The sequence below is a fragment of the Octodon degus genome, unplaced genomic scaffold (genome assembly GCF_000260255.1).
Source record: "Octodon degus isolate 3935 unplaced genomic scaffold, OctDeg1.0 scaffold00285, whole genome shotgun sequence".
NCBI classification, from domain to species: domain Eukaryota; kingdom Metazoa; phylum Chordata; class Mammalia; order Rodentia; family Octodontidae; genus Octodon; species Octodon degus.
Genome location: NW_004524861.1, coordinates 907,293 through 923,038, shown reverse-complemented (window position 1 = coordinate 923,038; position 15,746 = coordinate 907,293). Strand labels below are relative to the sequence as shown.

At 49.0% G+C, this 15,746-nt stretch overlaps 1 protein-coding gene across 1 annotated transcript; it reads left to right on the top strand.

The window, feature by feature from the left end:
• Nucleotides 1–13,100: 13,100 nt before the first annotated feature.
• Fam170b (family with sequence similarity 170 member B) lies at nt 13,101–15,203 on the top strand. Its single transcript, XM_004646964.2, has 2 exons — nt 13,101–13,289; nt 14,403–15,203. The coding sequence occupies exons 1-2, from the start codon at nt 13,155–13,157 to the stop codon at nt 15,129–15,131; spliced, it is 864 nt and encodes a 287-aa protein (XP_004647021.1). The 5' UTR covers nt 13,101–13,154; the 3' UTR covers nt 15,132–15,203.
• The last annotated feature ends 543 nt before the right edge of the window (nt 15,204–15,746 follow it).

Sequence of the window (15,746 nt, the reverse complement as noted above, 5' to 3'; positions counted from 1 at the left end):
TATATATATATATATTAGGGAAGGGTCTACAGGGTGTTCAGGGTCTCACTACAAGACTGGACTCATAGTGATCCACCTGTTTACAACCTCACAAGAGCTGGAATCACAGGCGCCCAGTTTCAATTGCCATCTCAGTGCACCCTACCATCATAAATTTAAAAACTCTTCAGCTTAACATGGTTTCATGTTAAGCCAGGATGTCTGTAGTGCCAGCATGGGCCTCTATAAGGAGCTCTCTTCCCAGGAGTCATGGGTTGTGGTGGGTAGCAGGGGTCTGTGAGCAGAGGGCCCAGGGTGTTTGGGAGGGTCTGGTGGGCCCTGGTGGTAGTCAGGCTTGCTGTGATGGGAAGCCTGTGCCATGAAGCTGGACATGGGTCCTCAGCAGTGGATCTGCTTCTCAGATCAGCCAGTGGAAAAATAGACAAGAAAGTGGAAGGTGTGGGGTCAAATGCATCCCTTTAAAACTGTTACCCACATCCCATGACACAATGCAGCTTCCTGCTCTGCACTTGCTCATGGTTGGTGGTAGGTAAACACTGGTGCTTTTGGTCAGGCAGGAGGCAAATGTGGGCAGCGCTTCCTCCCCAACTGCTCTTTGTGTCCCAGGCTCCCTGGAGTTGGAGAGGCAGCCCTGGCCTCCACAGGCCCACGCCACCAGGCTGGCCTGGTGCCCCTCTCTTTAAAGGCAGCTAGCTTTCATCAAGAGGTCCTCAAGCCACATCTCATTTGTCCCTGTTTGTGATTTCTCTCTCACACACAAAGTCATGTGTTTCTCATGTGGCCCCTTTCTAGCCTGTTAGGGTTTAAGCCCTGTGGACACGGGCAGGATTCCACTCCTACCCAAGCCCTTCTGCTGTTCCCAGTGGCCACATTCTGCTCCTAGACTAGAGCTGGTGCCAGTTCTGGGTTCTGGTTGAGAACTGACCTGAGGACCAGTGCAGAGCATTGTGGGGACAAGGTGGTGAAGGCTTTAGTGTCCTACTTGTGGGTCTGCATTTGCTCCCCAGCCCTTTTCCTTTAAATAAAATTAGAAGTGATTCATTGATCATTTTCTTACATGCATTAAGTGAAAAATCACAGGTGGCCATGGCTTGCACTGGGCTCCTCTACTGGGCCCCAACAACAACAGACTAAAACTTATGTTGCCCAGGTCACTAGGCTCAACCTAAGATGATGTCTGAACTTCAGGAGAGAGCAGCCCCAGCCAAAGTTCCCCAACAAGCTCCCTCTGCCTTAGTTCCTGCGTGGAAAGCAGCCTGACATCACAGAATGTCAATTCATCCTCTGTGGTCCTGTTGTTCTGTCTTTATCTGCTCCTGCCTTGCAGGAGAAGAGATTTTGAAATGAGCAGTCTCCTTTTTGTCTTTGTTTCTGCTTTCTTTACTCCCTTTCTGTCTATGAGACCAATGTCCTCTGCTCACCCCATGAGGTCACATATTATTTTAGAGAGAAGTGTTGCTTGATTTTGGAGTTGAATTTAAAGTCTAATATGTTCTGTGAACTAAATTGCAATTTTGTCCTCTGACAGTAGAAAAACTAGAAAACCCAGAGGGTTTTACATGCTTTTACAAAGCATGTAGGGTCCAGGAAGTTAGCTCTGCAGTCTAAGCTCCGCCTGGCAAGTGCAAGGACCCAGATTTAGCCCCTTGTACTGCAGGTCATACCAGCCCCCACATGCCATGCTAGCCCCTGCCCCAGGCCAGCCACTGAAACGGGGCATGGTGGTGCACGCCCATAATCCCAGTGCTGGGGAGGCTGTGACAGGAGGATCATTACAAGTCTGAGCTACATAGTGAGCTCTTGTACCAAATGAATAAATAAATAAACAAATGAATGGCTTAAATTATTTTTAAAAAAGCATGTATACCACACAAAGACGAATATTAGGTTTGGCACGCATGATTCAGGACTGCACCTGTGTGCACATTTTTGTACGCATACATGCATTGATTTTGCATAGCTGAGACTATATGGTGTGTGTCTTCACTCTCAGTGTAGTGAATCGTTTTTCCTATGTTCTTTGTTAAGTATGTGACATTCCACATTTTATTAACCTCCTCAGCAGTTCTATAGCTCCAGCAAGCCCCAGAAGTAGGTGTGGGAAGTAGTTTACTTAAACACAGATATCTGAGTCCCACCCGCAATTCCTTCGTTAGTGGGTCAGGCTGGGGCCTGGGAATCTGTATTTCTAATGAGCACTTGATGAGACCCAAGCTGGCCAACAATGTAGTCAGCTCGGGGCCTCCAGGTTGCTGCTGAGCCCAGTCACGTGAAGCATGCTGTGTGGAACATGGGCTATGGAAATCTTGCGCAGTCCTCTCCTTTCATTTAGGTGACTGTCTAAGGGTGGCATCCCAGGCAGGCGCTATCACAGGCTGAGCTGTTGCCACCTGCGCTGGGCATGCTGCATGCTGCTGAGTGACGCGGGGCTGCACAGAGCAGTAGCTTCTGGGCTGCACTTTACCTTGAGTGGCTCCATTTGTGGGCTGGCATTTGCTCCACTTTATGTGCAGATGCTGTGGCAGGATGACACAGTGACTTGTCTGTGCAGCCAGATGACACCAGCTATCGGGCACTCCACACTGACCGAAAAGAACAATGCTGGCTGCACTGCACAATCCCGGGGCACCCGCTGATGCCCACCTTAGTCACGCTACTGAGTGAGCTCCTGTGAACTTATCAGGGTGAACTGGGGGCGCATAGACACACGATGCATCAAAGCCACATCAGGGAAACCAGATCTGTGTGCTGTGGGCCATCCCAGACCAGTGAATGACGCGACCCCTCCTTTGGGTCATAGAGATGGAGGGACCCCCAACACTGGGGCCAGCTGTGACACACGCTGACCTGCTGGCTCATTAGATTACTTGGAGAATGTGTCACGAGGATGACAGGTTGAACCCCAGCTCTCTATCCCCAGTTTCATCTCCTGCTCGATGCTGCCCTCTTGAACTGCCTCATGTCTGGACTTGGGCTTTGAGTAAGTTCTGTGCGCTCAGCAAGCCCTGTGCCTGGGACAAGCTCTGCTGGTCTGTAGTTGTACCTGGGCACTTGAGTGTGGTGACTTTTCATCAACTGTGTGCTCTCTGCCTTGGCCTCTAGGAATCTTGCGTTCACCACAACTGTTAGCTACTCTGTACCCTCTACATTATAGTGTGCAGTGTGATGTGTAACTTGAGTGTTACAGAAGATCTTGGTAATTAATATTGGAATGGAGCAAAAGTACTTGTGATTGCCTTGCTTGTGGTTATCAAGTGAAATGTACAGTACTCAGCAGGACATTGCTGGTGAAGGTGACATATCTTATAAATTTATCATTATTCAATAAATTCTGACATGATTGGAAGATTCACACGTCTGGTCTATGTGAATGGCTACTGCAGTTGAAAAGTCTAGGCTTCCATCCTATGGCCTAGGAGAAACCAGGAAGCTTTTCTGGTCTCTCTGAGCCTCAGTTTCTCCTACTGTTAAAGGGGAAATAACCCTGCTTTGCCCATGGCTTGTTGCAGGAAGCACCACATGATGTATCCTGTCCAAAGTGTGACACGCCAAGGTGAGGTGGTACTGAGCAGGCCCCACAGGATGGAGACGCAGTCCCTGTTGTGGGAACCAGTCAGCATGGTGGAGCTACTGGAAAGGTTGCTAGAGGACATGCCCTAGAGCTCCCAATTGCCTCAGGATATTGTCCTTGGGAGGCCTCAGCTATGTGATGGACAATAACTCCTTAACAATTTGTTCTCTGCTTAGAAAATGAGAAAGTGCCCCTAACTTTAGCCTCCACTAATTACCATGATGTAGATATCCCCATTGATCCCTTTCACAAGCTGCCACCATATAGTAAAATGTAGTAAAATAATTAAGAAGTGAAGTGCTCTGAGTGTATTAATTTTGTACTTAATGTCTGCTATGGCTTGTGTCTCCAGATATTCCCCCAAAGCCTCATGTGGACATAGATAAGACTTTTCAGAAGTGCCTGGATCTAGGATGTGTGATGCTGGGGTTAACTGTGCAATGATGGGTTAAGGACGTATGATTACTAAATTAGTTCACTGGTTGATTTGGCATAGTTTTAGGTGTAGATAACAGGAAGACACAACCCGAGTGGATATTCTGGAAGGGGTAAGGAGAAGACGCAGGCTCCTGCTGCCGCTGCTGCTGCTGGTGCTCCTTCTGCTACTGCTACTGCTGCTGCTGCTACTTCACCACTTTGCTGCCTTCGTCCCTGCCATGGACTGTTTCACCTCCACTATGCTGGGCCACCTGCCTTGGACCCAGCCAATTATAGACTGAAGCCTCTACAAATGGTGAGCCAAATAAACCTTTCCTCCTTTAACGTGGGCATCGGGTATTTTATCCCAGGAATGAGAAGAGTAACTAAGACAATATTATTTATTCTATTGTGATTTTACACAATTTGATTTTGATAATGATTTTTTAAAAACTGGCTTGCCAAGCTGTGCAAGATCAAACAGCTTATTCTCTTAAATTATTACCCTTAAATGAGAAACTGAAAGTATAAATAAATTTTAAAGCAAAATCAAAATTGATAATAGAAAACAGGGAAATAGATCTTTTGCAAATGAGAAGAAGATCTAGAAATGGAAGGATGGGGGAGAAACGAAAGGAGAAGAGGACGTAAAAGGATTAAGAAGTGTGATGTATGCGTGCCAACTCCTCATAATGCATGCAATCATTTGTACTGCAAAGATGTACGAATAAAATAAAGACGAAAATAAAAATAAGAAAATATTTTAAGAAAATAATTGGCTTCTACCGGCAAACACTGACAGGCCCCAGTGCACCACAGGATACCCCCACTGGCCAAGAACTCATTTTGATGTGAGTTCCTCTTTTTGTCCTAGAGAGGAATGATCTCACCAGCTAGGCTGGCTTTCTCAGCTTAAATTTGCTTAAGGGCTACTCCTTAGGCTATTTTTATCTCAGATGTTTAGCACTTTTCATATCACCACTATTAGGCACTACAAGGACTGAATGTGGGGGGCCTGCCCAGACTTCCGGGGCATGAGCAGTGCCACTTCTCCCTCACAGCTGTACAACGTGGGGACCCTGAATTGCGATTGACCTTTATTGATTATTGAGGTCTGTGAACTGCACTTTTCCAGAGCCCAATGTGATTTTGTGTATCCATCTTGTTTCAGATGACACTAGAGCAGGTAAACAATATAAGAATCATTTTAGGGGCTGTTCAGTGACATTTATCTATACAGTACTGTAGTCTGTAAATTGTGCCATATAAAGAGTTGATTACATAGTATAATGTAAACATAAAGTTGATGAGTTAACTTCAAGTGTGATGGAAATCATTTTAAAATTGTAAGTTAACATTTGAATAATACACAGAGACTTAGTCTTGTCCCTAAATAATATATGATTCACACGTCCTCCCCTTTGGCGTTTATCACTCTTGTTAAGTGTCCGACAGCCAAGAAGCTTGGGGTTGATTTCTAAGAAGAGCTCTTGCTACGGCTCCTGTGACGATGTGTCGTCTCCCCCAGGCTCATGTGCTGGATACTTGGTCCCCAGTGCAGTGATCCTGAGAGGTGCAGCTCAGTTATGTAGCGGTGACACCTCCTTCAGAAAGCATTGGTGTAGGCCCTGGTTAGCCCTCCCAGGAGCAAGTGGCTGTATTGCAAGGCCTCCAGCCCATGCTCGACCTCTTGCACAGGCCCTGCACTTGCCAAAGCAGGTGATTAGCCCACTGAGCTATCTGTTGGCTTGCCTCCAGTATTATAGCAACACGAAACAAACTTTGGTTTTTAAACTGTTTTAATCTTTTATTTATTTATTTGTTTGGTACAGTGTCTAGCTACACAGTTCAGACTCATAGTGATCCTCCTGTCTCAGCCTCCCCAGTACTGGGATTATAAGCATGCGCCACCACGCCTGGTTTCCATGGCCGGCACAGCGCACCCAGGGTTCCAGGACCTGCGGCATGGCGTGTGGTACCAGGAATCAGTCCCAGGTCCTTGAACTTTCCAAGAGGCACTTAGACTGCCTCTCTCCCCATCCCCAAACAGACCTCTGGTTTCTTGTAAAGGGATCCAAGTTGACCTTGGTAGGCATCTCTGTCCTCCCTGGGATGTTGGATAATGTGACCCACATGGTCAGGTAGGAGGTGAGTTGTGGCCATTTCTGCTCACTTCTTACTGCACTGTGGATGTCTGAGAGCCAAGTTTAGCTTCACAGAAGTCATTGTCCTGACATGATGTCCTGTGGATATGCTGAGCACCTGGGGCAACAGAGGACCCTTAAAGCCAGACATCCTCACCTGGGGGCGGGGAGGGGTTGCAGGTTGAGCAAGTGAGTGTCACAGGTGGAAGCTGGCACCTTGGCCATGTCTGGCCAGGGTCACTGTGCTAGGGGGGATGCAGACAGAAGTCTACTAGTATGGCTTAAAAGAATCATTTCATATCTATCACCTAAATCTTGTTTTTTTCCTGGGAACTTCCTTGTGGGAATTCATGCAGCTTTATCTAACCTTCCTAGAAGTTCCCACCCCATGCTACTTCATTCTAGGAGGGTCTGGATCCACCTAAGGCTTTAGGCAGTGTTCCGGCAAGGGACAGCATTGCTTTTTTCCCCTGGGACACCTCTACCATCCATTAAGGAACAGTGTCATCTCTGTGAAGGATGGCATGGGCAGAAGCCAGGCTTGAGATAGGTCCTTGCCACAGCTACTCTAATGGTGAGGATAAGAAAGTGAACACTCCCAGTCTACTTAGGGTAATCCATGATCACATGTAGGCTTTCAGTGACAAAGCACCCACATGCCCTGACCCAGAGTGTGTACGGTGCACCTGGGTGTTGCAGCAACTCCTTGTCAGTCTTGGGGTTTTGGGGTCTCAAGAGGCCATGCTGCTGGGAGGCTCTGTTTGCTCAATAAGAGGCAGCAACTGCAGCTGCTGCGTTGTGTCCAGGTGGCCAGCAGCCAGCAGCCAGGCCATGTTGGACATAGAGAGAGGGAAGACCCAACCCTTCCCCGGAGCTTCCTGTGTGACTCACTAAGAATGTGGCGAGCTGCTGGGACACGGGGGCCTCAGGGTCATGAATGTGGCATCCAGTGGGATGTCTGTCTCCCAGCTTAGATCACCCTTCCAGGGAAGTGTGTGTTGGAAGACACTTCTGCATCCAGCAACCTCGTGAAACATCACGGTCCCACAGAGCCAGAGATTAGCAGGAATGAGACTGGATCTGGGTTCTGGGTGGGGCTAGGGCCAGGGAAACTCCCTGCTCCACCATGCCTGAGAAAGCCTGGGTTATTTATATGGGTGCCCCAACTGAAATAAAATCCAACCACACAGGAGGAGCAGAGTGCTATGAAGTTAGAAGGAAAACAAGAGCAAAACTCCTGTTCTGGTCAGTGGGGGCAGCTGAGGTGGAGCTCTTCTGGGCTTTTCTATCATTTGAGGTTTTCTTTCTGTGTTCTACTGACTCATTTATTTTAAATAGTAACAAGAAACAACAGAAAATGAACTCAAGGGATAAAGACTTTTCTGCTCCTACCCTCAATTGCTCTGATGGCTTCTGTGACATTCTCTGCACTCAGAACACAATCGCCCTTCACTTCTCTACCACCAGAAACCCTGGGACCACAGCCCCTACTCCAGCCCTAGCCCAGCATCTACCTGGAGTTGCTGCCCCTCAGGGTTAAGTCTGATCTAGTTGTATTTTGGGAAGGGTGGCAAGCAGTTGTCCCTGTCGCACAGTCCCCCTTCAGCATAAGTCTTTACACAGTGGTCAGCCACAGAAACACCACTGCTACAACCCATGTGGTGTCCAGGCAATGCCAGGCTCCAGGGCTGAGTGCCTAGGCTATTTCTAGACTCTGTAGGCGCCAGGAGAATGACTTGATTCTCCCAGTAACCTAGATCACCCAGCAAGCCATCTCTGGAATTAGAAGCGAAGGAAAGTGCAAGCAATGTGGCGTCTCTTCTTCCTGCTTGGCTGGCCTGATTCGTTTCCTGTTGGTCTCCTCTCAGCTGAGTGAAGCCGGCTGGGGAGAGCAGGGCTTGGGAGGGAGCTAAGCCTGGAAAACACTCGGGGCTTTTTGGATGAGGTCAAGGCTCACATGTGCTGTGTTCAGCGAGCTGGCTGGGAGTCAGCCTCAGCTCCAAGAAAGTGCTGTGCTGGGACTTTTTGGAGTTTTGCGCACCACCCCTGCTGGCTGCTGCAGTGAAGCAAGGAGGTTGCTGGCAAGGCCAGAGAAACAGCTGGAAAACTGCATTCTGAGGAGGCATAGGGATGGGGGAAGAAACCCCGGATGGGTGGTCTTAGCTCAATATCTTCATGAGCCAAGTCAGGGCTAGGACAAATCCCTTTGATAGGGACAGAAGGAGCCAGAGGCCACAGGAATGAGGGGCAGTTTCATGCCATTGGGGGGGGTTGCCTAAGCCATTCTGTAGATTAGCCCAGGAGACAGCAAGGGGCAGCATGGGACTAGAGTGGAAGCCCCAGCCCCAGCCTCCTACCCATACCACACCTACCCCTGGGCCTCCAAGTCCCATCCATATCCAACCCTCTTATCCATGCAGCAGTGTCATTCAGAGACTCAGAAAGGACATGTACAGATTCTGGAGGAAAAAAACTCACTCAAGGGATGTTAGAAAACAGTGGTTTTTAATTTCACTTTTTTAAAGCAGTACATGTTTGCAGTATGCAATGCCTCATTTATCATGGGGAGTTGGTGTATATATAGAATCCGTCTTCTTTTCACATCCCTTCTTCTCCCTTCCCTTCCCTCTATCACATTGTACTCTCCTTCTGCAAAATATCTCATTTCCTGTTTCCTATCATCTGTTTTTTATTTTGATCTTTAATTTATTTATACTATGAGTTTCTTATATAAGAGAAACCATGATGTTTATGTGAAGAACTGTAAGGTTAAACATAAAAGCATCTGTTTGCAAACTTTGAGATCCCGTGGGTAAAGCAGTTTTCCCTGGGGCCTGGGAGAATTAATCTGAGGCTGCTGGACATAAACACAGGGCTGAACAGTCAGGGACTTGGGTTGAAGCCATGTAACTGCCCCCCAAGCTATCCTGGGGAAACCAGTGTTCACCTGGCTCTGAGGTTTTCCTTACTGGGCGAGGGGGGTGTGTAGGATACATGGTGGGGATGAGCTGGGATTGTATCTGAACACTGCAAGCAAAGTCAGTGCTCCTTGTACCACCATGACTGTGACTGGTTACCCCTGCGCACCGGGGGCTGCACCCAGGCCCTTCACAGTGGGCTGCGCCTGAGTGCCGGGACTGCAGGCGTGCACTGCCATGCTCCCCACAGCCCCCTTTTCCTCGGCTTATGGTTCCCATGTTGAGAATCAGGCAGAGCCCAGGCAGATGGCTGCTATCTACTCTGTGATTTTCAGGCCCCAAATGGAAAATTCAAAGTCTTGGAGGCTGAATCATCTGAAGATACCTTTGCTAACCATCTGATGGCTGATGGAGACCTTCTCTGAGTCTGGGACTAGGCTACCTCCCTGTGGCATCTTCATGTGGCTTGATCTTCCTTGTGGCACAGTGGACTGGTCCACATGGGGCTGGAAAGAGAAACAAGAGGGAGCCATATTCTATCAGCTGTTGGTGCATGGACTGTCAGGAAGCATCCTCCTGGGTATTCCGCTGGTCCAGGACCACCCAGCCCAGAAAAAGGGACTTGCCTGCTGTAAGAATGGTTCAGAAGATGGTGTGGTGATCTTTGGTAATTCAGAACTCACTTTCCCTTCCTTCTCCTCTTCTGAGGCCAATACTGATGTCACTGTTTTCAGATCTCCTTTATGCCTTTCCACACTTAAACAATGTAGTTTGATTGGGGACTATTGGGGGAAGGATATCATGCTCAATTTTTATATAAATAGGATCATCCATATATATTCCCTTGTATCTTGCAGTTTCACATAACACAAATTCATTTATTATTATGGAAGGACATTCCATAGTTTGATTATGTTACTGTTTTTTTTTTTAATTTCACAATTTCTCTCTTTTGATGGATCTTTGGAATGGTTCCTACTTTTTTCTATTACTAAACAATGCTGTAATAAATATTTCTCTATTAGATGTAATTATTTTCCAAGAAAGAGATGGCAGCAAAACCTCCTAGTGAAAGTCTGCCCACTTAATAGTTATAACGGGTACCACCAAACTTCCTGTGAGACAGGGCAGCAACAGAGCACAGGAGAACTGATGCCCTGTGCCCTGAGTGACACTTGATGGCTTTGATCTTTCAGCTCTTGTTTGTCTGGTAAGGGGGAAGGATGCATTGTCCATCCTGCTTTTAAGCGAGGGTTCCTTTATCTCACATTTCTCAGCCATCTGTGCTGCTTGTGGGATCTGCCTGTTAAAGTGCCTTGTTTTCCTGTTTAGTTTCTCAAAGAAACACCAACTCCAATGGTGAGATGATTAGGGTTTTTTTTTTGTTGTTGTTGTTGTTTCTTTTGTTTTGTCTTAAGCAACAAAATTAAGAAAGATGGCACAGACCTTTAGTGCTTGTAAAGACTGGCATCATTCTAGGTGAGTAAAACTACCCTATCATCAGAAATGTTCACTTGTGGTTTTTTTATTCTTCATATTTTAACTCACGCAATAACCTCTTGGCCATGTGAAAATATTCTAGTCATTTCACAAGAGATGAGGCCCAAGTTCATTTTTGTAATAGTGAGCAAAAATGTTCCGCATTACTTATTGCCTGAGACTTCTTTTCTGGGGAAATTGTTGTTTGTGTTATCCCTTAAAAATTCCAAACTTCTTTGTTTAGAGTAGCTTTCATGCTTGGTTGACCTTTTCTTGTTTCCACATTTACCTGGTAAGAAAGAACTCAGTTCCAATTTCCTCTTCCAATGGAGCTACATCTCTCTGTTGCATGTGTGACTTCCCGTGGCTCTGTGGGCCACCTGATATGATCCTCCATGCAGTGACCTCAGGGGGAGTGAGGGCAGGGAGATGCTGAGTGCATGTGTGTGATGTTGGTGTTGCTACTAGAACATTAAGGTTGTTTTTAATTTGTCACTTTTTAAAACTGTTTAGGACTTAGAGTACAAAGAAATCAACTCAGTGGGGCTGAATAGGCATGGGAGAGGGTTAGGAAGCCCTTCAGAGGGGAATGGTGTGGATAGTGCTGGAGGAACTGTGCTCAGATGCTTGGACATTCAGAGTAGAGGGAGATCGTGGGGGACGTGTGCCAGGCTGCTGGTGGCCCAATAGTGGTTCGTGTGAGTGGAAAAGGAAGAGGCGATTCTCAGAGTTCTCCTGTGAGCAGGCCATCACCAGGTGGCTACTCTCAGATCTAGGCTGCAGAGAGACAGCTTCGCCAGGCAGGGAATACCCTTGTCAGCCCAATGGACAGCTTGTTTATGAATTTGGCAACTTTTTGTAAAGTCCTCATGAACAGGTCAAATTTTGCTCCTACTCGGGTGATGATAGGACAAATAAAGGACATGGCTAGTTATCCCACATTTAAGGAGAAGGCAGAGATAGGTGACCCAGTGAGACATACACAAGGGCATCAATCATATGTACTTGAGCGTGGGAGCAAAGCAGGGTAAACACAGATGGATGAAGGGTAACTGCAGGGTATGGGGCAGTTGATTGATGAATGCTCTGTCCCTGTAGAGAAAGATAGGGTCCCTGGGTAGGGTCAGAACAGAACAACAGGCATTCTAAAAGTAGGAGAGCCCAGCCTCTGTGATGGTGCTCTGAGACAGTGAACAGCAGGTAGTTCCTTGGTTTTACCCCCAAAGCAAGCAGTCTGTGGTTTTGCTTCTGCTGCTGTACAGATGACACTGCATACCTCAATTCTTTCTTGTGCTGGTTACTGTGCTTACCCAGGTTTCCTTATTAGTCCACAGAACTCAAACCCCTAGGAACAAGCCAATGACCCCAAGCAAAAAGTACCCATTCTTGGAAGAAGGAGCGCCCAGGCTCTGATCCCATAAAACAGATCCTCTGTCCCATACTCTGCAGTTACCCAGATCTGGACCCCCAGTCCTCACAGTGGCTTTGACTGCTTCTTTTTGCAAATATACTTACTTTCTTTTTCACATTGCACTGTCTTCTGATTTCTCTTTCTTTCTTTCTTTTTTTTTTTTTTTTTGTGAGGGAGAGAGAGATAAGCCTGGGAAAGTTTGAGGGTGGGATGGTACTTCAAACCCCAAGCTGTGAGTGGGCTGCTCAGAGATGACGGCTTTGGCACAGTAAGGGTGGCAGTGAGCAACACAGGGAGGTGGCAGTCAGCAGAAGAGAGAGTAGGGGCTTGGAGCCTGGCCAGAGCAGGGCTGGTGGTGTGTGAGCACAGAGCAGAGGCTGGAGCTGTGAAATTGTGCAGGAAGAGAATTGGGAGGCAGAGGGCTGTGGAGCAGTGCTTGCTAGGAACTCTGGGAAGGGAAAAGTGAGACCGTCTGCTGTGTCCATGGCGAAAAGTAGGGATTTTTTTTGCTCTGGGGATTGAATCCAGAGCTTTTATACTAAGCCATGTCCCCAGACCTTTGTATTTTCTGAGGTAGACTCACTAAATCACTAACCTGGACTCAAACCTGCCTCCTTCCTACCTCACCCTCCCTGAAACTGAGTGCTGAGATTACAGGTGTGCACCGCTGGAGTCCACAAAGCAGGGCTATTTTGAACCCGGCTGATGACTGAATATCTGTGATTGGATGTGTGGTTCAGTGTATTTGGTTTGTGTACATGAAAGTCTATCTCCTTTCAATGTCTATGTGTGTGTCTCTGTGTCAGTTCTGCAGATTCATGTTACTGCATACTATGTGCCTGTGTGTGTTCACCTGCATATGTACCTGAGTGATCATGGATGATGCATGTGTTTAGATGTCCATGTATGTGCTTATGTGTTTGTGTCTTATGTCTGTGAACACCTGTAATGGTCTACACTTTTGTGTGTTTTCCTGATAACACACATGACTGGACTACATTCCCAGGGGAAACGAGCCCGAATTGAGAAGCCTAGCCTGGCTCTTAGGCACAGAACAACCGTGTCACTGGTGACATCACAGAGCAAAGCCAGGAGCCTAGTGACTGCAGCAGCCCAGGGGCCACTCGGGCCAGGGCCAGCTGGAAGGCTCAGCACTGCCTAAGCCAAATCTCACTCACAGCCACGGCACAGAGCACAAGGTGCAATTTTAAATCATGAGACGCCACTTCAAGGACCTTCAGGGAGAAGATTCCACAACTGATGGGACCACCTTCAGTGTGACTAGCCCTGAGTCCATGGAGGGCAGTCTGCAAATGTTCTGGCCAGGTAAGGAGAACTTGAGGGCCAGTGTGAGCTGGATGGGCACCCAAGGAAGGATGCCCTCGGGTGCCAGGTGATCCCTGACCTAGACTTGGGTGTGTACCAGAAGAGGTTTCAGGAGCTATGTGGATGGAAATGTAAAATGTTAACCATTGTGTATTTATTTCAATGCAGATTGGATAAAACAACATGGCAATGTGTGACTCTGGCTTTGACATAACGATGGAGGTCAGGGTGTCTCCACACACAGCCTGTCATGGTAGCAGTGCTCTTGGGGCAGAGTGACTGCCTCAGGCACTTACACTCTGTACCTCGGTTTCCTGCTTTGTTGAATGGGAATCAAAACCCACAGCTATTAAGCCTATTAAACCTCACAGCTGTTTTGAATTTTAAGAGTTCAAATATGGCATGTGTTTAGATGGCAGCAGGGACACAGTAAGTGTCAATGGAAGTCCCAGGAGAAGGTGAGATGCCCCCAGTGAGATAGAGACCCACCACAAATGGTGTGAGGAAGGTGGGGGCATCCCTGCTCTTTAAACCTTGGCTTGGAGCAGACTTGTCTGTTACACAGTCACCAGCAACTGTGACTACTCCCTCTGGAGACCTGTGACACTGGTGCCTTCTGCACCACCATAGCCACAGCCCACAGAGCAGCATCGTCCTAAGCCCCAGCAGCCTTGTGCACCTGGACGGCAGTCTTGCCAGCTCCTGGCAGCCTGTTCTATTCCTGTAGCTTTGCCTTGCCTTTCCTACACTGTCACCTCACTGGCAGCGGTCCCATGTGGCCTTTTCAGTGTGGCTGCTCTGTCTAGCACATGTGTCACACACACATACTCAGTCACCTTAGTTTACCCGAGTGGGACTACACAGCACCCGGAGCACCTATTTCATGAGGGCAACACTGCTGTCTCTGTATTCCTCAGCTGGTACCCTTTGGACACTCAGTCGAGTTCTTGGATGGTAACATATATCACTGCCCTTAATCATCCCACAGGATAGGCACTGTCACCCAGCGCAGCAGGAAACAGGCAAAGACAGGTGGCTGTCCAAGGGCCCCTCTGTGCCCACAGCTCCCGGAGGCAGGTTACACCCTGTCCCTATCCATCAAGAGCGCTGATGCCTTGTCCTTGTGCTCCACAGAGACCGCGGGGGGGCCAGCATTGCCCCGTATAGACAACCTCTCCCCAAGGACACGATGGCGCATCTCGCTGGGCTGGAGTCCTTCCTCACCATCATCTGTGTCCTCTTCCTCATACCACTCCTACTCCCCGCGACCTTCCTGGCTCGGGTGCCCTCGGGAGGACCGGGACCCTGGCCCACGAAGCGTGCCTGCGCTGTACACCCGCGTGCAGACCGTGCGCGGCGTGGCCGTGGCCTGGGAGACCGAGGCTGGCTTCGCGCCCATTAGCAGCCAGCCGCGCATCCGCGAGGCCCAGTTTCTCAGGCGGCAGCGGCAGAGGGGCTCCTCCTTTGAGGTGGCCTCCAACACCGATCTGCGCGGGGACCTGGAGGCCTGCGGTGAACACGAAGGGGAGCCTGAGGAGGACGCGGGATGCGAGAACACGGAGCTGGAGCAGGAGCTACGCGAGCCACCGGACTCGCTGGTCACCACCAGACATGGGTTGCGCTGTGTCGCCTGCTGCCGCGTCTTCCCGTCGCTGCCCGCCCTGCTGGAGCACGCACAGCATGGCGTACGCGAGGGCTTCAGCTGCCAGATCTTTTTCGAGGAGATGCTGGAAAGGAGGCGCGCGCGGGGCCAAGGGCAGGACCCGGAACTCGAGGGCAAAGAGCCGAGCCCTGAGGAGGGCAGTGAGCAGTGCGCCTGGCCCCGCCGCGAGGACCCTGGGTCGCGCCAGCAGCAGCGGGAGTAAAGTGCAAGGGAGGTGACCCTCTGTCTAGCGCCCCTGACCCTCTATCCAGCCCCCCGGGCCGCCCCTCTTCCAGCCAGCAGGATCAGAGCCTGGGCGCAGGGGATGGAGTCCCTCCAGGGCAGTTTTTCAAAAACCCCAGTGCGAAGAAGAGGGCTTGGGGTGTTTGCCCTGGTGCAGGACCTGAGAGGCACAAGCCACAGGGCCTCTGATTTTTCAGGGGGCGCTACTGGGTCCCTGCTTGCTGTACAGGTTGTGGATCCCAGGCAAGCCCACTGCAAATGAAGCTTCAGCTCTATTTTTACATTGTTAGGAATCCGTCATTTGCCTGAATTCCATTCTTGTTATTGGGATTAAACTTGAATAACTCCAAGTGTGGACGGCAGCGACTCTTTGAACCGTACTATCAGGTGGCATCCATAGAAGGGGCTGTTTGTAGGTGACAAAGTGGCACAGGCGAGGGGAGGACGGCAGCTTCACAGGGTGGAGGCTGGGCCGGGGAAGTCTTGATCTGAGTTCCTGCCTATCCTGTACAAGTCCAGTAAATGTCACCTACACCCTCCTGCCAGGTGCATTCATCAAGATAAGATGTCAGTCCTGGCTCGCCATCTGAGCTGC